This window comes from Herpailurus yagouaroundi, unplaced genomic scaffold (genome assembly GCF_014898765.1).
Source record: "Herpailurus yagouaroundi ecotype Mexico unplaced genomic scaffold, PumYag 208, whole genome shotgun sequence".
Lineage (NCBI taxonomy): Eukaryota > Metazoa > Chordata > Mammalia > Carnivora > Felidae > Herpailurus > Herpailurus yagouaroundi.
The window spans coordinates 11,398,305-11,423,515 of record NW_024412439.1 but is presented as its reverse complement, the minus strand read 5'-3'; the positions used below and the strand labels follow the sequence as shown (position 1 = coordinate 11,423,515).

General features: G+C 56.0%; 2 protein-coding genes across 2 annotated transcripts in view; one reads left to right on the top strand and one right to left on the bottom strand.

The window, feature by feature from the left end:
• NUP88 (nucleoporin 88) overlaps positions 1–25,106 on the top strand; it is a 26,585-nt gene extending 1,479 nt beyond the window's left edge. Inside the window, exons 2-17 of the mRNA XM_040453500.1 lie at positions 612–781; positions 1,535–1,660; positions 4,616–4,702; positions 7,567–7,743; positions 11,046–11,232; positions 11,670–11,817; positions 14,719–14,817; positions 19,124–19,214; positions 20,581–20,682; positions 22,146–22,304; positions 22,515–22,640; positions 22,723–22,788; positions 22,890–22,970; positions 23,183–23,309; positions 23,415–23,533; positions 23,780–25,106. Of these exons, the coding sequence (XP_040309434.1) occupies positions 612–781; positions 1,535–1,660; positions 4,616–4,702; positions 7,567–7,743; positions 11,046–11,232; positions 11,670–11,817; positions 14,719–14,817; positions 19,124–19,214; positions 20,581–20,682; positions 22,146–22,304; positions 22,515–22,640; positions 22,723–22,788; positions 22,890–22,970; positions 23,183–23,309; positions 23,415–23,533; positions 23,780–23,843 (1,929 nt within the window). The 3' untranslated portion in view covers positions 23,844–25,106. The remainder of the gene's footprint in view (positions 1–611; positions 782–1,534; positions 1,661–4,615; positions 4,703–7,566; positions 7,744–11,045; positions 11,233–11,669; positions 11,818–14,718; positions 14,818–19,123; positions 19,215–20,580; positions 20,683–22,145; positions 22,305–22,514; positions 22,641–22,722; positions 22,789–22,889; positions 22,971–23,182; positions 23,310–23,414; positions 23,534–23,779) is intronic.
• LOC121016071 (uncharacterized) lies at positions 7,738–12,912 on the bottom strand. Its single transcript, XM_040453501.1, has 2 exons — positions 12,295–12,912; positions 7,738–8,378 (listed from the first exon to the last, which is right to left on the bottom strand). Exons 1-2 carry the CDS (start codon positions 12,776–12,778, stop codon positions 8,029–8,031), a joined length of 834 nt encoding a protein of 277 aa, XP_040309435.1. The 5' UTR covers positions 12,779–12,912; the 3' UTR covers positions 7,738–8,028.
• Positions 25,107–25,211: the final 105 nt, after the last annotated feature.

The following is a 25,211-nucleotide window of genomic DNA, read 5'->3' as shown; positions in this document are numbered from 1 at the left end:
GAGCCTGGACTCTGCTTCGGATTCTGTGTCTCTGCCCCTCCTCCGCCTCCCTCCCTCCCTCTCTCTCTCAAAAATGAACATTAAAAAAAATTTTTTTTAAGAAAAGGGAAATTATGCAGAGTATTTATTTCGCAGGGTAGGGAAATGTGGTGCGTTCCTTGTAACATTCCAGTCTCAGTGGTTAAAAATCTTCCATCATGGGGCGCCTGGGTGGCGCAGTCGGTTAAGCGTCCGACTTCAGCCAGGTCACGATCTCGCGGTCCGTGAGTTCGAGCCCCGCGTCCGGCTCTGGGCTGATGGCTCGGAGCCTGGAGCCTGTTTCCGATGCTGTGTCTCCCTCTCTCTCTGCCCCTCCCCCGTTCATGCTCTGTCTCTCTCTGTCCCAAAAATAAATAAAAACGTTGAAGAAAAAAAAATAAAAAATCTTCCATCAGTTAACGGCCCAAGTGTTAGCCGTTATCCAGGCTGCTTCATTGTCCTACGGCAAGTCCTGCATTAGTTGTGGTGCACAGCTGTAGTGTAGTATAGGGTAACTGTTGTGCTCCCAAGCACCTGCCACGTGTGTTTACCTGGACACGAGCTATTTTGACCAGTTTGCTTTTAATTTCCAGAGGTTGCTTTGCATAAATCCGCCCCTGTTTGAAATCTATCAAGTCCTGTTAAGTCCCACGCAGCAGCATGTGGCACTCATAGGAATGAAAGGACTTACGGTGTTAGAGCTGCCCAAAAGATGGGGGAAGAATTCTGAATTCGAAGGCGGAAAACTAACAGTGAATTGTAGGTAAGTCCTACGTCCACGGAACGTTTGTCTGTGTCTTCTGTCGTACGCGCGGACAGTTGTTCGAGCCCCGTGGTGGTTAAGGTGCATTTTCTGTGCCACGGATCGAACATCGCGGTGTTCCAGCTGGTCTGCGCCTTGGCTGCCTGCCGTCGCGTCTGTGCTATATGTAAGGTCACGTTTCTTCTGCCCGAACTGTCAAAGCGCTGTCTAATCGGGGTTCCGTTTTCAAGTAGGTAGAAGCAGCATGACGTGTCGAAAGCAGCTAGTGTCTGGGAGTCAGACCGTTTGCTGGTAGTTTGACTGAGTTTAGTTTTGGTGTCTTGTGTTTTTCAACAAATCCAGACAAGCGAGAGTCTGACTCAGATTTGTAGAAAAGAATGCAAGCTAGAAACCCCCCTTTAGCTCCACGGCGCAGAGACCCGGTCCCTGTAAAACGTCCGCTTTCTAAATCCATTTCCTCACTTCCGCAACAGTGATGGTAGTTCCCGAGCAGTTTCTCACAGGGCTCCTGCAGGGGTCAAGTAAGACGTGACACCTAAGATCACGGATAAGGTCATTTTTAGAAAACACTCTGTACTTTAGAAAATCTTTTTATTTCGGGTCTTACTGATATTGACTGAATAGATGCTTTGCTCTCAGCAAGAGTTGAGAGAAATTTGACAGAAAGGACCAAGCGGTAGTAAGATAGATTTCCCTGTAGGTTTCCATTCACGTGCTGCAGAACGTTTTAGGGAGCTGTTGTCCTCGCTTTAGCACCACGCCTGTCGCCGAGAGGTTCTTCACCAGCTCGGCCTCCCTGACTCTGAAGCACGCCGCCTGGTACCCGAGTGAGCTGCTGGACCCCCACGTCGTGCTGCTGACCTCGGACAACGTGATCAGGTACGCCCTGTTTCTCTCTCGGAGCTTTGCGAGGGGAGATTCTCTTTCCGCTCGTTGGCTGACAGCTGGGGCTCCGCTGAACGGGTCCCGGGACGGCTGACGGCTCTGCCTCGTGGCCCTTGTGACCAGTGTGCAGGCAGGTCGTCTGAACGCCCTCCCCTGCGTGCTGGAGCCACTGCCGCTCTGTCTTGGCTCGTCCCGTCCGTCTCCTTTACCGGTCTGCTGGTACGTCCCCTCTCAACGTGTCATCTTGGAGGTCGTGTACCATCGGGAAAAGAATACAAGTGGGAGTTGAGAGATCTGAATTCTTGTCCCAACACCGCCTCCGTCTTCGAGATCCGAAATTCTTTTTAGGGGAGCCTCAGTTTCCAATCTTGTAAAACGAGCAGGTTCGATCTGACAGCTTCTAAACGCCCCTCCGGGGTTTGAACTCTACGATCACATGCCCCAGGCTTCCAGAGATTTCTATAACGTTCCCAGTTAACTTTCTGGATCTGCCTCATGTGAAACATTTACTGGGGAGACCCAGCTGATGGGTCCCTCCGGCTTCATTTTTCCTAATCACCGTTTTCAGCTGTGCCTCATCAGCCTTTCCTTCCCTGCTGAATGGTTGATCCCTTTCTGGCCTCTTAGACCTCAGAGCTTTCCGGTCACTTGTAGTTAGCAAAACTTGGTCTGTCCAGTTTAAAACTCTGATGTTCGGTCCACATCAGCAGCGTGTCGTGGCCCAGACTGGGTGGGGAGGGCCTTGTCTGCTCTGGCTCTTGTTTCTGTGCCCGCACCCTGAGGTGGGGGCGATGTGTGAGGAGGGGCTGCCTCCTGCTTCCTCTGGGTCCAGCTCCTCGGTAGTGGGGGTAGGGAGAATGGGACAGCTGAGGGAGACAGCTGTCTGTAAAGGGGGTGGGCCTGACCCCGGTCCCCGTTTGGTCCTGTCTGCCACCAGTGACCTCCGCTGACGTGGTAGGCTCCGTGCAGGTGTGTGCACCCCCCCCCCACTCCCGCCCCCGCCTGGCCCGGGCGGCACTTAGCCTCGGGCCACTGGTGACGGAGGCGCTCTGGGAGCGGGAGTGCCCTGGGCTCGCTCTCACGGTGGGGCGTACACACACGTGCTGTCTCCTGCACCCTCAGCGTAACCATTGTGCTCTTTCCTGTGGAGTCATGGGACCTGCCAGGGTCCTTTCCTCTGCCCCCCAAGGGCCACAGGGAACTGAGCACCTGCACCATAGTCCTGACGCTGTTCCGGCCCGGCCCTAGAAATTTCCTTGTAGGAAGTAGATACCGTATAGTACTCCCGTGCCACCAGCCCTGGGATGTGAGGTGTCAGCTTCAGCCGGGAATTCCCCGACCTGGTGGCCTGTGGCTCCCGCAGCACGTCTGGCATTCAGCCAAAACGGGAGACACGAGTCTCCCGTTGCTACGTACAGGCACCTCTAAGTCTGGCTGAGTGTCGCCCTGCCCACCCGTCTGCCTTGGAAAGCAGGAGGGGCCGCCCTCCCTTCACAGAGCTCGTCCTGAACACCGACGGGCTCCTGGTCTTCCTGTCACGTGGGCTGGGAAACCGGCTGGGGGCCGGGGTGTGGCCGAGGCCTTTCTCGTGTGACGCCCGGAAGGAGGTGTCTGGTCCCAACTGTTGAGGTTCTTTTTAAAATACGGGGTGTTGGGGGAGCCCGGGCGTCTTAGTCTGTCAAGTGTCTGGCTCAGGTCGTGACCTCATGGTTCGTGACTTTGAGCCCCACGTCGGGCTCTGCACTGAGTGTGGAGTCCGCTTGGCTTGCTCGCTCGCTCTCTCTCTCTCTCTCTGCCTCTCCGCCTCTCCCCTGCTCGTGCGTGAACGCACTCTCCCTCACAATAAACGAACTTGTAAAAAATAAATAAGTACGGGGCACCGGTCACTTCCCTCCCCCTGTTGACCTCTGGAGCCTGTGGACGGCTTCGGGGCAACACGACGCCCCTCGACGCTCCCTTCCGCTGCCTTCCCTTCTCACGCGTCCCATCGGGTATTAGCGCCTTGAGGTCAGGAGTGCGCGCGGGCAGCCAGGAAGACCACCGTGCGTGCGTGGTCGGTTGCATCAGGTTTTTGTTGAAAACGTCTATTAAATGGTATTTCGCTGGTAACGGAGCAAACGGAGTTTAAAACTTCTGAGGGTGGACGGACGAGGTAAGTGATTGACTCCACACGGGCTTTATAAGGGGTGTTAGATTTCTGATAACGATGTTATTGGCCTTTTGAAAATTCTCCTTTTAACCGTAGCCACGTGTGTCGTTGACTTTGTTATTTTAGGTTAAAATGATCTTGGCAAAAAAAATTTACAGAAAGCATTTCCGGTTTTATGCTCTGCTTGAGAAAGTAGGGACGACGTGGTGCTGCGTCTCGTCCAGCAACGCGGGTAGTTGGGGGCCGGGCGTCCCTCCCTCTGCGCCCGGTGGGCGTACAGGGGGCGGCGGGATGTGGCTGCAGAGTCGGGGTGCACGCGCGGGGGTGCTGGTGCACTTGGGGCGGTTGGGGGGACGCCGGGACGAGGTGAGTGTGCCTGCGGACTCGGGGGTAGATCCAGACCCGTGACGGGGTGCGGCGGGCTCATAGGGCTTCGGGGGCGAGAGAGGGTGTTTGTGCAGGGCCCACGGACACAGGCGAAGCGGGCTGCTTTGTCAGTGCGAGCACGCCCTTTGGCAGAGAAATGGTTGTAAAAACCGGTAGGAAGATTCTCCGGCAGCGATCAGATGGAGGAGAAGGGCGCTTTTGAGATGAAAGAGTTTTGGGGCACCCGGGGGCTCAGTTGGGACCGAGCCCCGAGTCCGGCTCTGGGAGGATGGGGAACCTGCTTGGGATTTTGTCTCTCTCGGCCCCTCCCCCACTCTGCATGCGCACTCCGTCTCTCTCTCAAAACTTTGAACGTTGTTAAAAAAAAAAAAAAAGAATTTTAAGTGCGGGCTGTGTGCTCTTCTGTTCACCAGGATCTACTCTCTCCGTGAGCCTCAGACACCCATCAAGGTCATTGTGCTTTCAGAAGCGGAAGAGGAGAGCCTGATACTCAATAAAGGGTGAGTTTATTTGTGTCACAAAATAGTTCGTTTATTGGGCTCGTAAGTGCAGTTTTAACAGAGATTATAAGGTTTTCCAGTGGTGACCACACTGCCGGGGACCTGAGGAGTGAGCAGAAGTGGGTGGCAGGACAGAGTGGCTGAGGGTCACTATCGCTGCCAGCTGCTCCCTTCTTGAGAAGGTTCTAGAATGACTGCCTGGCACGGGCTCCCTCCTGTGTCCTGACAGAGGCGATAAGTTATGCCATGGCAGAGGTTCAAGGTCAGAGTGTCGGGCAGCCCGCCTCCCAGACCATGTACACCCAGAACCTGGAGAGGAAGAGGGAGCCCTTCTGACTCCGGCGACCGCCCCCCTCACCCCCCACAGGGGCACGCTCCAGGCTCCCCGACCACCAGCGGTCACCCTTGGAACTCACAAACCCCGTCCCTCTGGCCTCCTGACCAGTCTTTCTGGTGATGACCACACAGGACCGCCCACAGCCTGTGCACGTAGAGTGACGCTTTTAGTAGCTGTATTTTTTTTTTTTTTTAATTTTTTTTTCAACGTTTTTATTTATTTATGGGACAGACAGAGACAGAGCATGAACAGGGGAGGGGCAGAGAGAGAGGGAGACACAGAATCGGAAACAGGCTCCAGGTTCCGAGCCATCAGCCCAGAGCCTGATGCGGGACTCGAACTCACGGACCGCGAGATTGTGACCTGGCTGAAGTCGGACGCCCAACCGACTGCGCCACCCAGGCGCCCCAGTAGCTGTATTTTTAGAAGTTCCATTTGGTTCTTTCCACGTCTCCGTGGCGGTCGTCTCTAGTAGTCGTGTTTATTCCTGTTTTCCCAACTCTTCGTCCTCTGACTGCTTCCCACGTAGCTCTTTGGTGTGTGAACAGCGCGGTGGGGCGGGGGCAGCGGGGGTCTAGATCTGTACTGCCCTTGCCCCTGACCCACAGTCCCCGCCTCGCCCCGTGATTGCTGATCTCGGGCTGTGAACTTACGTTTATTGGATCTTAACGTTTGGGAACGTGGAGAGCCCGCGCTGGCGCCCAGTCCCAGGGTGCTGCTGACCTGGGGCCGATTTCACTCTCCGGGAGAGTCTCAGGGTGAGCGTTTCAGCTCAGTGATGTCAGTGTCGGGCAGTCGCTTCTTAAATTAAAGTTTCCACCCCCGCGTGGCAGGTACCGGCCTCCGGGACTCGGCAGGTCCCCCCCACCCCTGGGGTCGGGCACCTTCCCTGCCCGCGCACTTGTTCCGAGCTCCAGGCCCCGGGTTCTGATCTCCGCCCTGCCGTGTGTTCACTGTGGCGCACGCCGGCCGTTCAGCGGCCCCAAGCCTCGTGTCCATGACCGTGTTCCGTGAATATAAAGTAGAATCACGGCACTTTCTACTAGGATCGCCGTACGGGATGGACGAGGTGATGCATAAAAGTGCGTAGCCTGGGTCCTGGCACGGGGTTGGCACTCACTCATCAACACCTGCTGTCATCATGGGGAACACGCCTGCATTTATTAAGCTCCTGGTAACTTTTGACGGCCAGGGGTCACTTGAAGTCTCTCTGACTTCCATGTCTGTTGTCCCTTCGTTGTCCTGGTCATTAGTTGAACGCAGGCTGTTCTTTTGTTCTGATTTGGGGCTTCCTCATTTTTTTTCCCTGCCTCCTGACACCATATACCTTTCCACGCGGTAAACTCACGCGTGGTGGTTGCAGCACAACAAAGTGACATTGCTCCTCCAACCATATAAGTTCGTTCTACCCGCACTTAGTAACCCTGTATTGAACTGGAGTCTCCTCGGATAACCCGTCATACCGAACTTTAAAATACGAAGTCGCGTGTTTCGTCATTTGTTTTTCTTGATGATAAAGATAACATGTGTTTATTGTAGAAAATTGGGGAAACCTACAGAAAAATATTAAGGAAAAGAAATCTTTGTCATCTCCTATAGTTTCTCCTTGACGTGGCAGCCAGAGTGACACTTTGGGTATAAAGCAGGTCATTCCATCCTATTCTTTTTTTTTTTTTTCAACGTTTACTTATTTTTGAGGGAGAGAAAGAGCACAAGTAGAGGAGGGACAGAGAGAGACGGAGACACAGAATCTGAAGCGGGCTCCAGGCCCTGAGCTGTCAGCACAGAGCCCTAAGTGGGGCTTGAATTCACGAACTGTGAGATCACGACCTGAGCCGAAGTCGGACGCTGAACCGACTGAGCCCCCCAGGCGCCCTTCATTCTGCTTTATTCTTGACCGCAACCCACAGGATGTCCCCTCCAGTTTCTTTCTCCCTCTGTGTCCCGGTTCTGAGCTCGGCCTCCTCGCTGTTCATTCCTCAGACAACATGCACCCCCTGCCCATGTGGCCGCTGACGCCTCCCCTCCTTCCTTTGAATCCGTGCTCAGACATCACCGCGTCAGGGTCCTTCCCAGGCAGCCCAGCCCGAGGCAGCCCCCCTCCCCAACTTCATTTTTCTTGACAATGTCATTTTCTGGCTTTGTGCTGCGTGTTCCTTTCTGCGTGTGCCCTGCGTGTGTCCCTGGAGGGCGGGGCCTTGGTTGAAGTCACTGGTGGGTCCCCAGCACCCCGTAACAGCGTGGGGCCCGGGGCGTGGGGCCGATGCGAAGGAGATACTTGTGGAGTGAACGTGTCCCTCTGCTCAGCGTTTGCTTCCTGTCTCTCTGTGTGTGCGTGTATCTGTCCTGTCTGCGTGTCTATATGCTTAAACTAAGAGGAAACGGGGTATAATTTCGTGTTTCTGTCGTTTAATTGTGCTCTATTTTGTGTCCTCCGTCGAGTGCAAACCCCATCCCCATCTCCTGTTAGCAGACGTTTCGTTTTCATTCTTGTTTTTGACCCATCGGTTTTTAAATGTCTTTTCAGAAGGGCATACACTGCGTCTCTGGGCGAGACAGCGGTGGCGTTTGACTTCGGGCCATTGTCAGCGGTCCCGAAGACCATGTTTGGACAGAAAGGCAAAGGTGACATAGTGGGGTACCCGCTGTACATCTTGTACGAGAACGGAGAGACCTTCCTCACGTACGTCAGTCTGGTTCACAGGTGAGTGGGGGGGTGCCATCCACGGATGCCCCTCGTGGACCGGCCCGGCCAGACTGGGGTCCGTGGGTGGGTGTCCCGTCTCTCGACGTGTGGCAGCCTCTTGATGCTTGCTTTGCATATCTTGGGGAAAGATGCGTACAGACCGTGTAACCTTTGGTTGCCTCGTATTATTTGGGTCGGTTCTGTAACGTTCTTAGATAATCACCGAAGACTGGATTTGTTTTCACGAAGTCTAAAGCACAAAAGTGTCCTGCATCTCGTGTGAGCCAGGCACTGAGAGGGCAGCTAGTGGTGGGGACCTGCGCCCTGGTTGTGAGTCCCCAGACCACGCACGGTGCACAGGCGGGAGGACCCAGAGGAAGGAGAGCGTGCCGCGACTGAAGAAGTCGGGGAGGTTTTCGTGGACAGGGACTGACCTCTAATGAGGATTAACCGAAGGTCAGGGAAGGGCATGACTGCTTTAGTCCCCAGGGCGTGTGTCTCTCGCGGCTCAGTGGTCAGGCTCTCGTGGCTGGAGCCGTGGTTTCGGCTGCGGAGCGTTACGTGGTAAAGCCGGAAGTATCTGCCCGGGGGGAAATTGGGGAACGTGGGGTCTTTTCTGTAGGAATAGGGTGGTGGGAAGCCAGTGATGGTTTCTAAACAGAAGGACAAAGCAGACGGTTAGGGACAGAGAGACCCTCTCTGGGGCAGAGAGACATTTAGAGACGCTGCTGCAGACGTTAGGTGACCGTCTACGGGATCGGAACGGGGGCCGTTCCGAAGCAGGGGCAGAAGCGGACACGCTTCCTACGGAGGAAGGGTCCGTAAGACTCCATTCCCGGTCGGGTTAGGGGGTGAGCCGTGAAGACAAAACTGGGGTCAGGAGGGGCGGCTAGTGGGGTTGTTATTACAGGTGGTCAGTTGGACAGGGTAGTGGGCTCATAAAGTGGAAACGGTCCGTGGACATTTGGAACTAGGGGACCAGACAGAGAGGATCACCAGTCCGGGTGACAGTCGCAGGCAGGAGAGGGTGAGGATCCTGGGCCCATTTGTAACCCGAAAGGCGTGAGGCCAGAGGATAACGGACTTGATTCATTTATGAGTCGTCTGGCCCCCTATGAAGTCAGGCCCCCCCCCCCCCCAGCGGCAGGTGTGAGTCCTAGGCCTCAGGCGCTGCAAGAGGGAGGGGTGAGCTGGGGGGAGGAGGGTGGCCCCTGGCATCCGAGCTCAGGCCGAGGGATCCGCTGGGTCCCTGCGGGAGCAGAATCACAAAGGGGAGACCGGGGACCTCCGCGGTTGCCGCGGGCGGGGACTCCCTCTCAGCCGCATCCGCCTCCACCTGAACATCCCCTGCTCGGAGTTGGCCGTCGTGGTAACGCTGTCGCCTCCCTCCGCCCGCGACCGGCACCCACCTATCCAAATCTCATCACCTGGTCGCCTTCCGCAGCCTCTCGGGTCCAGCCCAGCCCCACATTCTGTTGCCCTTAACCACGAAAACTCCCTGAGCGCCAACCCCCTTCTCCGTCCTGCTGTCCTTGCCTCGGACCCTCATCTCCTGCCCAGACCCTCGTCCCCTTCGGTCGCTGCCCTGAACCCCATCTCAGTTCCCTCAGTGTCACCCCCTCACTACTGTCAGACTGATCTTAGGAAAGTGAAGCTCTGTCCCTCTTCACATGAACCTCTGCTGACGCTGTCGCCCGGCAGGGAGGCTCTGAGGGCCTTGATGTGGCCTGCTGACTTGTCTTCTGTTGTCTTAGAAAGCCAAGTCTCCTTCCTGCCGGTCCTTGTCGTTCATGCTTCCAGAACTTTCCAGAGCTGCTCCTTAGCTTGGAAGGTTCACCACCCCTTCCCAGAATATACTTTCCCATTGATCTTTTTTTTTTTTTTTAATGTTTATTCGTTTATTTTGAGAGAGAGCAAGCAGACGAGGGGCAGAGAGGGAGGGAGAGAGGGAGAATCCCCAGCAGGGTCCACACTGTCAGCACAGAGCCTGACGAACCTTGGGATTGTGACCTGAGCCAAAATCCAGAGTCACATGTTCAACCTTCTCCACGCCCCCGGGCTTACTTGTGTTTGACGCCTTTCTTACCTCACTCTCTCTATACCTGGTTCGTTCTCGCATTGTCGAACTTAGCACGTGGTCTTGTAATTCTGGACAAACGTGAGTTTGACCGACATCACCGGTTCCTGGGGGTGTCACCCAGCACCCAGTCACTGTAGCTCTAATCCAGTTAAATACTGGGTCCGAGGCCCCGAAGAGCAGTTCCGTTTTGGGAGAAAGTACAGGCTGTCCGTAGTAGTTCCGGCCAGGCGTGGCTCGGTGTGCCCTCGCGTGAGTGTGTGCTGTGAAGCCAAGAGGGCTTGTAACAAGATGCTGGGGAGCGCCAGTATTTTCGAGCCAGAAGTGAGAGAGGGGTGTCCGGAGGGGCCCGAGGAGAGCCAGGAGACCGGAGTGCACGCGTGAAGGATGCGGGAGGCAGCTGGGAGCCCACAGTAAATGCAGCAGCACGTCGGGTTGGTGGCCCGTGGACTTAGCAGCTGGGAGCTCTCCTCTGGCCCTTGCAGGAGCGCGGCCTCGCTGGGGTGAGGGAGGCTGGAGCTAGAGTGAGCAGGGGGCACGGCCTCTGGGCCCCTGCCCCGGGGACTCTGCGCTGAGCGACTGCTGCGGAGGCATCCTGGGGGGCGGGGCAGTGTTGAGCCGCATCTCTGCTCTGGACACCAGTAAGCACCCTCCCGCCCCCGCCTCCCTGGTCGTGACAACCAGAAATGTCTTCAGACGTTGTCAGCGTCCCCTTGCGCACAAAGTTACCTCCAGTTGAGAGGCACCAGGGAGACAGAAGTCCAGGGGAGAGTGAGACGTGGAGACATCAGGAGTACCGGTGCCATGGAATTTTCTGTTTCTGTTTTTTCTTAAAGCTTCTGGTTTCGTTTCGTTTCGTTTCGTTTCGTTTCTTTTCTTTTCTTTTCTTTTCTTTTCTCTTTTCCTTTCTTTTCTTTTCTCTTTCTTTTCTCTCTCTCTCTCTCTTTCTCTCTCTTTTTTCTGTGTCTACCTCTGAGAAAGTGGAGGAGGGGGAGGGAGAGAGAGGGGATCCCAAGCAGGCTTTGCACTGTCAGCCTAGAGCCCGATGTGGGGCTCAGTCCTACGAACCTCAAGATCACGACCTGAGCCAAAATCAAGAGTCAGACACCCAACCGACTGAGGCATCCAGGTGCCCCCGTGGCACTGTGTTTTCAGTTGGGGCCCGGCAGCTGCAGAAAAGGGGTCGCGGCGGCGTGGTTGTCTTCCGTCAGCCTGTCCGGGTATGTTTTCCCTCTTCCCTCAGCCCCGGGACCGTCGGGAAGCTGCTAGGCCCGCTGCCCATGCACCCCGCGGCAGAGGACAACTACGGCTATGACGCCTGTGCTATCCTCTGCTTACCCTGCGTCCCCAACATCCTGGTGATCGCCACGGAGTCGGGCATGCTGTACCACTGCGTCGTGCTGGAAGGGGAGGAGGAAGACGAGCAGACGGTGAGCCAGGCCCGTGTCTGCGTTCGCGTCTCCGGCGCCGCGTGTGGTTCCCGGGCCGGCGAGAACGCTCAGGACGCTAGGATTTTCCTTTACGTCTGGCACCTCTGTGTCGTTTGGAAATCAGACACCTAGCGTTAGGTGAAGCCCACCTAAAAGTCCACGTGGCGAGACGTTAGAAGGCGCCCACGTGCTCTGTCCACGCTCGGAGTGGCAGGCTTCAGTGACCTCAATGACAGATACAGAGAACCCACGAATCGCTAAACTGGCTCTTCTCAACTCAATTCACGACCTTCCAAAAGGAGGGAGGCCTTTTTTCCCTCTTTTGAGAACATTAAGGCCCTGGTGAAAGGGGTGGAATTCAGGAGAAATTTCTTCTGTTCCGAACCGTGTGCATTTTCATACGAGCGTGAAGCCTGAAACTGCCGGTTCTCTTACAGTCGGAGACGTCCTGGGACCCCAGGGCCGACCTCGTCCCCTCCCTGTACGTGTTCGAGTGCGTGGAGCTGGAGCTCGCCCTGAAGCTGGCGTCCGGAGAGGATGACCCCTTTGATTCTGACTTCTCTTGTCCCATCAGACTTCACAGAGGTAATGTACTGGTGGAGTTTACTCCTGTCCCGTCCTGTTTCCACGGAGACGGTCACAGGCCATTCCCGGGCACCTTGGTTTGGGGCCCAGCTGTGCAAAGCCAGCCGCGTTCTGTGGCTTCAGTCACCGCACTGCACTTGGGTCCAGGAAAGGCTGGGTGTGCTTCCCACATTTTAAGATCGTGGTCTGTGGTCTGTGGTCTGGATCCCCCTGGAGTCAGAATAGTGAACTCTTCCCGGTCCACTCAAAAGTTGGCTTCGTGGTTCAACTACTTAAACGTATGCAAATAAACTTTAAAACGAACTTTAAAAACCAAACGATAACACGCTCACATTAAGATGGCGCTCTAAAGCCTCTTTCTTCGCTTTAGAGCACATTACGGAGTCTTGTTAGCCCCAGAACCAGTTTGAATGTTGTCCTTTTTATCTTTTCATTTTATTTTAACTTACCTGGGTTGGTATCTTTCCGGCAACTTACCTCTGTTCGTCCGGGGAGCTTTTGAGTAGATGCTGAGTCGGCGGAAGCCCGTGTTGTTGAGACGCCGCGGGGCTGAGTGGAAGGAGCCTGGCGCGTGCTGGGCTTCGCTCATAGTTGTGACGACGTCAGGCATTCGGTCAGCCCCCCTGCTGTCCGTTTTCTCATCTGGAAGCGGTAGGGGTGACATCCGATGACCTCTGGGGTTCCTCTGACATGAGACCCTGTGACCCTGTGCCCTCCCACCACGCCTCGGAGCCTCCTGTCGGTTTCCTGGGCCCGGTGCAGAGAGAGGGGGGCTCGCCTCTGCCTGGAGGTGGTCCAGCTGTGCGCCTGGTACGGCACAGTCAGGAGTCGTAGTTCCTGCGCAGCAGACCGGCGTAGGGAGCTCACCGAGCGTGTCTCGCGGAGCCGTATCCACAGAGGTGTAGTCTGTGTGGTCTCTGAACTTCGCTTTAGGGCTGAGGAGACCGAGACCCAGTGACATAGGCGACAAATTCACTGGTTTCCTTATGAAGGTACATAATGTCTTTGGGAAATCTTTTTTTTTTTTTTATTTTGAGAGAGAGCGAGCACATACGTGCGCAAGTGGGATAGGGGCAGAGAGAAAATCCCAGACAGGCTCCAGCTGTCAGCACAGAGCCCGACGCGGGGCTCAAGCTCACCAACTGGGAGACCATGACCTGAGCAGATGTCCGACACTTAACCCACTGACCCACCCCGGCGCCCCTCTTTGGGAAATCTTAAACATAGGCATTTTTATCTTCTAATGAGAGTTAATTATTTTCACATCTGTGAAACTAATAAGCCGACCTGTTCGTGTTTTTATTTAGGGCACCTTCCAATCATTGAAACATGCCCGGATTTTTATTGACATGAGTGGATGACCACCATGTGACAGGGACGCCTGGCAAATTCCTACTTCAGTTACTAACGTTGCCTTTTTCTGTAACAGATTTCTCTTATTTCCCAGTATTGAGGTTTTTCTATTAATGTCAGCACCACAGGCACATCTTGAAAAGTCGTTGGAAACAGTAGTAGACCTAATGAGAGGATTTGAACCTGAACGAGCAGCAAGTGTGGGCAGAAAAAAGGAAACTTTTTAATATTTTATTGTTCAGAGAGAGGATCGCCATAGACCAGGAGTTTTAAAACTCTTCGTGGCACAATGCTGTTTTCAGAACCCCGATGTGTAAAATAGAAAAGAAAAACTAGTATTTGCTTTACGATATTTATGAACCACAAAGTTAAAGTGAGGCTCTTAGAAGGAAGGGAGTTTCATTTAGGGGTTTATGGATGACAGTTGCATCTTAAATTAGCTTTCGCGTGTAAATTATTTCTGTATCTTGTTTTGGTCGCTTTATGTTTTAGAAGTACTGAGTCACAGAGATAAATATTCAGAAGGAAAGTGTCCAGAACTCATCTTTTAGTCTCATGTAGTCTCGCTAATACTAGGGGTCAAGAGAAGTATAGAAGTTTTCATTAAAATTCCATAACGGTTCCTCGTATTTCTTGGTACAAATATAAAGGACTGTCGGGGCGCCCGAGTGGGTCGGTCAGTTAAGCGTCTGACTCTTGATTTTGGTTGAGGTCATGATCCCAGGGTCGTGGGATCGAGCCCCCTGTTGGGCTCTGTGCTGAACTTGGAGACTGCTTGGGACTCTCCTCCTCCCTTTCCTCCCACATCGCCCTCCTTGCCAGTGCTCTCGCGTGTGCGCTCGCTCCCTCTCGCCGCCTCTAGAATGAATGAGTGAATGTCAAACAGAATTATAGCAAGGAAAAAAATTTACTTGGGGTGCCTGGCTGGCTTGATGGGAAGAGCATGGGACTTTTGGTTCAGGGTTGTGAGTTCGAGCCCCGCGTTGGGAGTAAAGGTTACTTAAGGGGAAAAAAAGAGAATCGTATCCAAACTTGAACGTAAAGACTGTAAGTCCGCGTTATCAAGACAAGTAAGACTTGGCATTTCCCAGCTGCCTGGACGCACCGTGACGACAGTTCGCCCCGCGGCCGGGCCTCTGACACGCTCGTGCGCTTGCTTGCACAGGTTCGCGTGGGTCGGTGATGCCGGCACAGGTGTTGTCCGGAGCCGTGACTTTCTCAGGCACCGTGTTGTCCTGAGAACGAGAGCTATAAATGCGTGTGCTGAGGGGGACGGACAGGTAGCCGGTGGTGGTGTTTTGCTGAACTCTCCTGTGAAGGTTTAGAAGTGACGTTTGGGTTGTGTTCATGACTTTGAAAAATACTTCAAATACATTTGAAAGTTGAATTCCAGTTTTAAAACGTCAGATCCCTGCTGTAGTAGCATCGCGTGCAGGTCCCGTCACCTTCTGTCACTTCGTGGACCGGTGCGTTTGCGGGCTGCCGGGGTAGGTGCCTAAGACCCATTTTCTAACGCGGCCTGTACTCCGTTCGCGACTCCGTTTGCAGATCCCAAGTGTCCCTCGAGGTACCACTGCACTCACGAAGCCGGCGTCCACAGTGTCGGGCTGACTTGGATTCATAAGCTTCACAAATTTCTCGGGTCAGGTGAGTCCCCTGAGCCTTTTGGTATGTTTCCCAGATTCTGTCAAAAAGTCGTTTGCAGTAGAAAAATAATAGAGAAAATCAGTGAAACCAAAGACTATCACTGGAAAACGTCAACAAGACGGACAGACCTTTGGCGAGACCAACCCCACAAGGAGACGCTACCGCTGACCTTACGGTGACGGTGTGCAAGGTTATGACGGGGAACCGTGAACAGCTCCGCGCCACATAGGGCCCCAAGGCGAGATGGACTTGTCCCTAGGAAGACAGACTACCGACACCGACTCAAAAACCAGTACGTGAGCACAGACCTATAACCAGTGAAGAGATCAAAACAACAATCAACTACCCGAAGAGATAAGCTCAGGACAGTGAGCTCTAAAAGTTCCGCATTTAAAGAAACCAGTTCTCGACAGGCTCTTCCAAAAGCAGAAGGGAGAGGAAGCACCCCCCCGCCTCGCTCGTGGAGGTCACTGCTCCCCCGACACCAACATGAGACAGGTGTGCAAGGACAGGAAACCGCAGACACACACCCCTCACGAATACAGATGCAAAAAATCCTCAACAGAACGCTTGCAAACCGAATCCAGTGACGGACAAAAAGGACGGCGGCCCAGGACTCCGTGGGATTTATCCCGGGAACGCGAGGTTGGATTCACATCCAGAAATCCATCAGCGTAGGACGCCGCATGAGTAGAGGACATAAGCTGCATCATCGTCTCAGCAGACAGAAGAGGCGTCTAAGGAGAGGCAGCCTTTCTTGGTCCCAACACTCAGCAAACGAGTAATGACAAGTTCCTCAGGCTGCTCGGGCATCTACGGAAGACCCACAGCCAGCCCCGTGTTTGATGGGCAAGGGCCCAAGTGTTTTCCTTAGCTGTCTTTTGCTGCTGTGAGAAGTCACCGCGAACTCAGCGGGCCGCAACAGTGCGGATTTATTACCTCACAGCTCTCTAGGTTAGGGGTGCTGGGAGGGCCTCCCTTTCTGGAGACTCTGGGAGAGACCGCATCCCTAGCCTTGTCCAGTCTCCCCGGCCTTCCCTTGCCCAGAGTCCCCTTCCTCCGGCTGCGAAGTTAGCAGGGGGCGCGGGGGCGAGTAGAGTCCTTCTCTGCTTTTCTGCTTCCCTCTTTCCCTCTTAAGGAAGCTTGTCATAGCATCGGGCCCACCCGGATAATCCAGAATAATCTATCTTTGAGACCTCGACGAGCAGCGCTCATTCCATCCGCGGCCTCTCTTCCTCTTTGCCTGTGGCCTGACGATTCACAGGTTCGGGGGATTTGGGTACAGGCCCCATTGGGGAGTCCGTTGTTCTGTCTAGTCTGTTGCAACCCGTGGCCTCCAAAGAGTCACACCTGACCCACGTGCCAAATACACCGACCGTAGCGTCGTTACAGCAACGCGGACATCAGAGGCTCCTCTGAATCTCGTGAGCTCACGGGTCCCCAGTCCTACCTGAATCTTCTACGTCATCCAGCTCAGATATGTAAAGACTCTATCCTGGGGGAGAATTCCTCTCCCTGGAGCTTGAAACTAGAAAACAAGTTCTCTGTTCCCAGACCACAGTGGTGGGACAGGCATACGTATCATTTCCAGACATTTCAGGTCAGAAGGGGAGAAAATGGAAAGGAAACCTCAACCACGGGTCCTACGCGGTTTCAGAACTCAAATTCTAGTAGGTTTCAAGGCTTGGCGATAGTCCTCCGGGCTGGCACTGTTGCCCTCTGAGTAAACCTTCATCTTTTCCAGAAAGGTAGCACTTACCGATGGTAGAGTGGTTTATTACCCAGCTTTCTGCCTGCAGAATTTTGGGGGTGGAACAGCCTTTTCTCATCATCTCCGTGACCCTTTCAGTCTGAGGCAAGCAGCGTTTATGTGGCTACAAATTCTGAAGAACCTTTTTGGGTCCCCTTGTGTATATCGCAAGAAGTCCATTCACCCACAGGCCTTTCCGGGGGGATCCTGTCTCTATTTTGGGTTCTCCTCATGTGGCCACAGGATCAGTCACGCTCCTAATCTCTTCGGAGAGCCCTTGTGTGACTGGACGTTTAGACCTTTTGCTCTTTTTGAGGTATGAGTACATCAGTGGCTTTTTCCTCTAAAGCATGATGTCCTAACAGTGAATCTCTTAATTTTAGTATCTTTTGCCGTTCAGATAGGTGGACAATTTCCTAACTCATCAAATCTTTGGGGTTTTTGTAAAAACCCAGTTGTATTTTTTCTGACATTTTACTGCGATTGGCCCAATGAAACCAGGACACGTGGCCAGGGTTTTGCTTGGAAACCTCAGCTGAATGTCCAGTTGAATTGTTTACACGTCTGCCTCCCACACATTCCCCTCAAGATCCAAGAGGACACTGCTCCTGCTGCTTGCATTCAACGTAATGGAGGTGCCAGGCAAGGAAATTAGCCAAGAAAGTGAAATAAAAGGCATCAGGATTAGAAAGGAAGAACGAAAACGCTCTTCTCTAAAAACACGATCTTTTACATAGTGAGTCATAGGACACCCGTTGGAAAAGGATCTATACCAATAAGTGAGTCCAGAGTGGTTGCAGAACCCAGGAGCAGTGTACAAGTATCGGTTCTGTTTCTGCGCACTAGTAGTAACCCAAAAGGAAATTAAGGAAATGATCCCGTTGCAATAGCATCAAAACACACAAAATAAGACTTAACTTTAACGAGAGTATAAAACATACACTTGTTAGACTGTAAAACGTAACTGAAAGATATAAACCTCCCATGTTCGTGGATCAGAAAAGTTAATACCGTTAAATGGCAGTCTTCCCCAGATCGATGTGCAGATCCGGTGCCAGCCTGTCAGAATTCTAGCTAGCTTTGCACAAATGGACGGGCTGACCCTAAAATTCATTTGGGATTCTACAGACCTAGAATAGCGCAAACAGTCTTGACACACAAGAACAAAGTTGCAGGACCCACACTTCCCTATTTCAAGGCTCCTTACAGAAGGTACGCCAATCCAGTGTGATGCTGACACAAGCATACACGTGTAGGTTGACGGCATGGGACCGGGAGTCCAGTTGGTTTCCACGAGGGTGCCAGGACACATCAGCGTGGAAAGAAGAGTCTTTTTAAGATGCGGTGCTGGGACCAGGGTGTGTGTACACACACGAGAATGAAATTGGACCCCTGCCTCACACCATAACAAAAATGACTCAAAAGGGATCAAAGACCTGAAAATAATACCTAACCCTGTAGAACTCTCAGAAGAAAACACGATTACAAGAGTGCAAAGGTAGTCCTCGGAATGGGAGTGAATATTTGCAAATCGTGTCCGGTCACGGACTTGAGTCTAGAACGTGAAAGAACTCTTAGAACTCAGTTAAAGAGCCAATTTGAAAAACGGACAAAGGAGTTGAATAGAGATTGTTCCTTTGATGAGGTACAGAGAGTTAATAGGCCCACGAAAACGTTCAGCATCATTGGTCGTGAAACAAGATGCCACAAAACCACTTTATGCCCATTAAAGCAGCTAAAAGCAAAGATGACAGTAACCAGTGTTGTCGGTGCGGTGTTTATGGAAACGTAAGAAGTCCCAGCCCTTTGGGCAAACGGTGTGGCGGTTCCTCGGGTGATCAAACCTCCAGTTACGGCGTGACCTCTGCCCAGCGCACACCCACGAGAAGTGGGCACGTACGTCCACACGAACACTTGTAAACGAATGTTCACAGCAGCATTACTCCTCAGAGCCAGACGATCACCCCGAGTACACAGCCATCTATCCGACGGCATATCGTGCAACACGGATGGGCCCGAAAACGTGCTGAGTGAGTGGAGGCAGCCAGGCCCAGACAAGGACACGTGTGATGCGATTTACGTGACGTGTGCAGGGTGGGCAGCTCCGCAGGGACAAAGCGGATTGGTGGTGGCCGCCTGGGGCCAGGCCAGCGGCAGAGCCAAGGGTTCCTTCTGGGTAGTGAGGGGTTCTGAAGTTTCCGTGGCGACGCTTGTACAGTTCTTAAAACGCACTAAACTCCCACGGAATTCCACCCTTTAAACGATGGGTTGTGTGCATTGTGAACTGCATCCGAGCAGCTGTTGTGAGACGCCCTGTGTGGGCGAGGAAGGGACGGGGTGGGAGTGTCCCCTCGGGGCACACGGCCGACCGAGGAAAACGCACTCCCCTCGGGCTGAAGCCGAGCCCCGCCGTGGGAAGCAGGTGTCTGCGGCGGGAAGGCGTCGTGCTTGGGGAGCAGCGGCCCGGGACGGGGTCCGGGACGAAGCCTTCGCTGCATTTAACTTGCAGACCTGTGTCTGCGCGTCAGTCACTTGTGTGTGTCTGCGCCTTTGCAGATGAGGAGGACAAGGACAGCCTCCAGGAGCTCGCTGCGGAACAGAAGTGCTTCGTGGAGCACATCCTGTGTACGAAGCCGCTGCCCTGCAGGTGAGGACCCGCCCTCGTCGCCCACCGGTCCGACTCTGCCTGGAGGGCGTGGCGACCCCAACTTCCCGTCCGGTCTTCAGAGGGGCCTTCTCTGCCCAGCGCGTGTTAAGGTCGCCGTTTGTGTTTGGAGAACGTGCGGTCGGTCAGGGCAGAGCCCGGGACTGCGTGCGTCACGGTGCGCTGTTGGCCTCGTGTCTGCGATACCGTTTCTATGGACCGACGGACAGTAAACGTTCAGTGACCAGAGGAAAGGGAAGAACCTAGAGTGACTGCCGTGGGTCTACAGGGGTACCTGCCTCCGCGTGGTGCCCTCTGGACATTTGGGCCACAGGAGGAGGGTGGACCTGGGAAGAGGGAAGGTGTGGAGGGGGGCATGCGGAGGGGTCCCTTCCTGCAGGGTGGCCCGGTGGAGGGGGACGCTCCTGCGGGGCGGCCAGAGAGCCGGGCCGGGGGAGGGCGCAGAGGGAGGAGAGCAGGGCTGAGGGTCTGCAGCGGCCTTGCTCAGCAACGGTGAGGCAGCCGGAGGAGCGGGGCCGAGGGGGGGCGGGGGCTGACCCGGCAGGAGGGAGAGCCTGGACCGGCAGCACGGGGGCTCCCGGAGGACTGCGGCGAGGGCACCCCTGGGGCCGGGGAGGGCGGCCTTGGCAACAGAAGGCGAACGGGTGAAGTGGGTGACGACTCCCATCCGCTCCTCCGGCAGGTAAACGCGAAGGGCCGCTTGGGAGCGGGTCCCTAGACAGGAAATCCGTGAGCGCCGTCAGGGCTGGGACGGCCTTGGCTTCCACTGGGGGGAGGGGACCTTGTGAGCCGGGAGGTCACACGGGGGCCGTCGTCCCCACAGTGGCCTGGCTCGCAGTCACAGGATGCCGCGTGCACTCCTGCGTGTGCAGATCTCAAGCCGGAAAGACTTTTAACTCCCGGAGTCCCGTCCTCCCCCCCCCCCCAACCTCACCTCCCCAGAAAGGTGAAAGGGCACCGTGGAAGGAGCTGCAGGGCGGGGTGCTGCGCTAGCACTGCCGCCCGAGGGCAGGGGAGTGGGGAGATCTGAGGGCCTGGGACGCTGTCCCTGCGAGTCCCCAGGTCGGCCCTCCTCCGCCGGGCGGGGACGGGGATGGAGAGGGTAGGCGAAGCGATGTGACCCGGGTGCTGGGCATGCGGTCAGGGTTGGGTGCCGGCGGGGCCCGGGTGGCGGTCGGCGGGGTTGGATGCCGGCGGGGCAGACGGCAGGGCCCGGGTGGCGGGCAGGGAGCCGCATGTCAGTTGGCGGGAACCGCCGGGTTTGGGCGAGCCAGATGGCCCCTGGGCTGTTAACTCGGTTTCCGGGTCCCCGCGTCCCTGTAAGTCAGCTGTGGCTGTGTCGTTCCAGGCAGCCGGCACCGATTCGAGGGTTCTGGATCGTCCCAGACATCCTGGGGCCCACGATGATCTGTGTCACCAGCAGCTACGAGTGCCTCATCAGGCCTTTGTTGTAAGTCCGTCCTCGTGCCCACGCGGCTCTCATTCGCTCTGTAGAACCCGCGCGGGGAGCGAGCCTGTCATTCCCACTTGGAGACGTGGGATTCACGCTCTGCAGGCGAGAGGGGTGGAGGTTTCTGCTGTCGCTGCCACGCCTGAAAGGACTTATTTTAGGCAGAGAGTCGGGAACTTTGCTTCCCAGTGTGGAAAAGTGGTAAAATACCAAACTCTGCTGTTCACGTGACTTAGTGGAAATGGCATCCACGCCGTCCCTGTGCCAGGCTCCAGGGTAGCCCGAGCCCCCCGCAGGGACGGCACCGTCCCTTCTATCCGGGGAGGTGACACCGTGCCTAGGTTGCCGGAACACATCCGCTGGGGCTGTAGACCCGCAGCCTTCTGGCCCCCTAGTTTCCCGTCTCCACCGGCCTCGGAGCGACACCAGGGGATGTGAACTCCACAGCGGGGGGGGGGGGCGTTGAAAGTGGCCTCCTGATCCTTCCCTTTGAGGAGCTCCCGTGAACCTACAAGCACCACTTACTGTTGGGCGGCCCTGAAGGTCACCCATGGGTCACAAGCGCAGGAGCAGGAGTCCCGAGGAGCCACCGGAGTGTCGGGCACGCGACCCCCTCCCGCAGAGCACGGGCTTCTGCGCACAGGCCTCGTTGAGAACACCAGCCCCGCTTGACGTCCTTGGAGGAATCCCCACAATCTCTGAAGGTTGACAGTTATGCCACTTGGAAAGGAAGATAAACAATTCACCATCCATTTTGTGTTTTTTCTACTAAGACTGAAAACGAGCAAGACTAAGGTGGGAAAAAAATCACCTTTTTGCCTCTTACCTCGACACATTTGCTAACACGGTGACGCCCCGTCACACCGGCTCCCTTCGGATGAAACCATTAAGCCCGAAGGGAAAAACCACACATGCGCCAGCTCCCCGGGGACCCAGGTGTCCTTACAGTAGCTCCCGTCCCACAGACATAAGGATGCTCATCGGGCGCCCGCGGGTGCGTCTGCTCTCCCGCCACCGCCGCTGTGAATATAATATTCGAGTGAATCTCATTTTTAGGATGAAGTTCAACAGAGCAAATCCAGTATGTACAGCGGTTTTCTGGCCAAATCCGAAGTGACACCTAGGAAACGAGTCGTTTATTTTTGTTTGTGACTCCGGTCCTTTGCAGAAAGAGTCCCCGATGAATTTATGTTTTTGTGTTGCTTTTGTCAATCCAAACTATTTTTTGGAAAGATGGAGTGCAGAAATGCTTTGTCAGAGGTCGGTCCTGGTAGAACAGGGACAGCTTTCCCCAGGTGACTCTTCAGGGCAGAAAGCACGCGGTGTCGTCCTGTCACACAAGTAACACTCCCTCGCCTCCCGTGTTCTCACGGCTCAGGGAGCCGTGGCTCGTGCTTCCCTGGGGTCCTCGCCGTAGAGGACACCGCGGGAGATGGCGTCTGACGCGCTTCTGTATTTTGCAGAAGCACGGTCCATCCGGTGTCCCCTCCCCTGCTCTGCACCCAGGAAGACAAGGCAGCGGAAGAGTCTCCCCTCCGCATTCTGGCCGAAACCCCGGATTCCTTTGAAAAGCACATCAGAAGCATTTTGCAGCGCAGCGTTGCGAATCCGGCGTTTCTGAAGTACGGGATTTGGGGCGTGTGGGTCTGGGGAACGGGTCCCGCCCGTTTTCATACTCGCCGTGTGTCGCGTAGTCAGTCCGCTGTCTCGTGCGGCGCCGTTCGGCGTGGGCGGGTGGGGGAGGGGCGAGGGGCCAGGGAAGGCCGGGAAGGCCGGAAAGGAGGGACGGCGCCGCCCTGGCCTGAGCCCTGCGCGGAAACCCCCGCTGACAGGTCATGTGACAGAGACGCGGCCCCTCCGCCGGGAGACAGCCTGCAGCTCCTCAGCCGGGCCACGCAGGTGTTCCGGGAGCAGTACGTCCTCAAGCAGGACCTGGCCAAGGAGGAGATCCAGCGCAGGTAGGGTGGCGGCGCAGGGCCCCTGGCGGGTCGCGGCCTCGGCCTGGCCTCCGACCGCACCTCGCTTCTCTTGTTCTCGAAGGGTCAGGCTATTGTGTGACCAGAAGAAGAAACAGCTGGGAGACCTGAGTTACTGCCGGGAGGAGAGGTGAGCGCCGCGGGGGACGCGGGAGCGTGGCTGACACGCGCGACCGCGCGCCGGCTTCCCCGTCGGGGTGGACCCCAGAACCCTTGGTTTTCTGCCCTTAGGAAAAGCCTCCGGGAGATGGCGGAGCGCTTGGCCGACAAGTACGAGGAGGCCAAGGAGAAACAGGAGGATCTCACGAACAGGTCGGCGGGTGGCGCCGTCCGGGCCCCCCTGTGGTGACTAAGCGCGCGCCCGATCGGGGTTCGGGAAGACGGCCCGCGACGGCTGCTGCCTGGCCGCGGGGGGGGGGGGGACGGGGACGGGGACGGCGGGGCCCCCGTCAGAGGCCACCCGGCTGGGGGCGGGGCCTGGGGCGCCCCGTTGTGGCCCAGCTGCCCACCGCCGCCTCCTCCAGGATGCAGACGGTCCTGCACAGCTTCCGCGCCCAGCTCCCCGTCCTGTCCGACAGCGAGCGGGACATGAAGAAGGAGCTGCAGCTGATCCCCGAGCAGCTCCGCCACCTGGGCAACGCCATCAAACAGGTGGGCGAGGGCGCGCGCGGCCGGCGTGCCCCCCCCACCCCCACCCCCGGGACCAGCGAGCACGCGCGGACCGTGGCCCGACGCGCGTTCTCTTGGGTACTCCAGGTGACCATGAAGAAGGACTACCAGCAGCGGAAGATGGAGAAGGTGCCGAGCCCTCAAAAGCCCACCATCGCCCTGAGCGCCCACCAGCGCAGGTGCATCCAGTCCGTCCTGCGGGAAGAGTAAGTGCGTTCGCCTGACGCGGGGCTGCCGGGCGCCGGCGTGTCCCGCGCTCACCGGCCCGGGAGCCGGGGTCACACGGGCACTGGAGCGCGGGGGACGGGTGGGGGGCGGAAGCGGGACTGCGTGGCGGTGGCGGGCGCGCTCCCGTCGGAAGCCGCGCACCGGGAATTGCGGCGGAGCGTTTCCGGTGCGCATGACCCGTTTGCATCCTGCCGAGTCCCTGTAAACGGCCTCCGGTCTTCCAGGGGCGAGCACATCCGAGAGATGGTGAAGCAGATCAACGACATCCGGCACCACGTCACCTTCTGAGCCGCCGCACGCGGATTCACACGGAGGCCGCAGAGTCGGGGCTCAGGCGTGTTTGTGAAACGGCCAGGTAGCGTCATCTAATTTGTAAGGCGGCCTTTCAGATGAACTTTGGCTGCGTGATTTCACATCTTTCATACTTGTTTTGTAGTTACTGAATAAATGCTTTTATTTAAAAACCGGAATGTGCTTTATATGCACTCAGCGAGGGCCCGGGATGTTTTAAAACTCTCTGGAGACCTTAGCTGCGCCCTGCCAGCTGCCGTGGGCCACACGGAGTCGTCTCCGAACCTGAGCAAAAACAAGTGCCGCGTTTGAACGTGGGGGCGCCGGGAACGCGACCGCGGCGCCGACCCCGAGCGCCGAAAGGAGGGGACCTCGCGGCGAGCGAGGTGGCGGCTTTTTAATTTGAACACGTTCTTCCAGACGCGCCTTCAGTACAAACGGCTCCGTGCAACGTGTGTGGGCTCGGAGCCGCGGTGCCGAGGCCGCCGCTGGCCCATCGCCTCCGCAGGCAGGATTACCTTTCAGAGCCATGCTGGGTCGCGCCCCGTCCCAGCACGGTCACCGTGGGTCCGTGTTCCGATCGGCGGTCCTTCACGCCCGCCGGCGCGTGGAGCTCCGAAAGGTGACCCCGCACCTGCCCGGGGACGGCGGAGCGACACCGGCCGAAAGCCACGCGGTGAGGTGGGTCACAGGTAGGAGGCAGGTCAGGTGAGATGCGCGTGAACGTGCGGGCACGGACGGTCGTGCGGCCCGGCTCCCCTCCCTCTGTCCACACGGCTGGTGCCCGCCTTCGCCTCAGTTTCCCACTGGACAACACAAAACCCGGCCAAAGAGGGTATCCCGCAAGGGTAGCCTCACGGTTTCATGCCAGAAAGACTCTCAGTTCGGGTTTTACGGGATGCTTTTCTCGAGGGACTTTGAACAGTTTGCCTGTGCGGCCCTAGACACCACGGGGAGTCCCTGATCCGGGGTCCCCGGCCGGCGCCTCTTCCGGCGAGAAAGGTCCGCAGAGCACCGGTCTCGGCGGCGCGGTTCCCTGGCAGCTTTTCTTCGCGATTACAAATTTCCCGCCTCGTTACTGGTGCCAGTTTTAATACCTTGAAATTAGCTGGGGGCTGCTCTTAACACTTGATGTAGAATTTAAAGCGATTGCATTTTGGAACTAGAACCCCGTGTAATTCAAGGAGGATATAGGTGTTCTTCAAACAGCACTTCGTATGAAGGGATCTTAAACCAATTAAAATGTTTCACGCATGGCAAGCCTATAGCACTATTTCCATGATTAGTATTAAAATTCCTAATTATCAGTTAAGAACAGCAGTGACCCAGGGATCAGACGTGTAGTCCTCGTCTTGGCCTGTGGAA

Excerpts from the sequence above, each read along its gene's own strand:
- LOC121016071 (XM_040453501.1), bottom strand. The coding sequence starts at position 12,778 with ATGTCACTGGGTCTCGGTCTCCTCAGCCCTAAAGCGAAGTTCAGAGAC. Across the intron at positions 8,379-12,294 it reads AGCTCCCCGGACGAACAGAG|AAACCATCACTGGCTTCCCA; the intron begins GTAAGTTGCCGG and ends CCTTCTGTTTAG.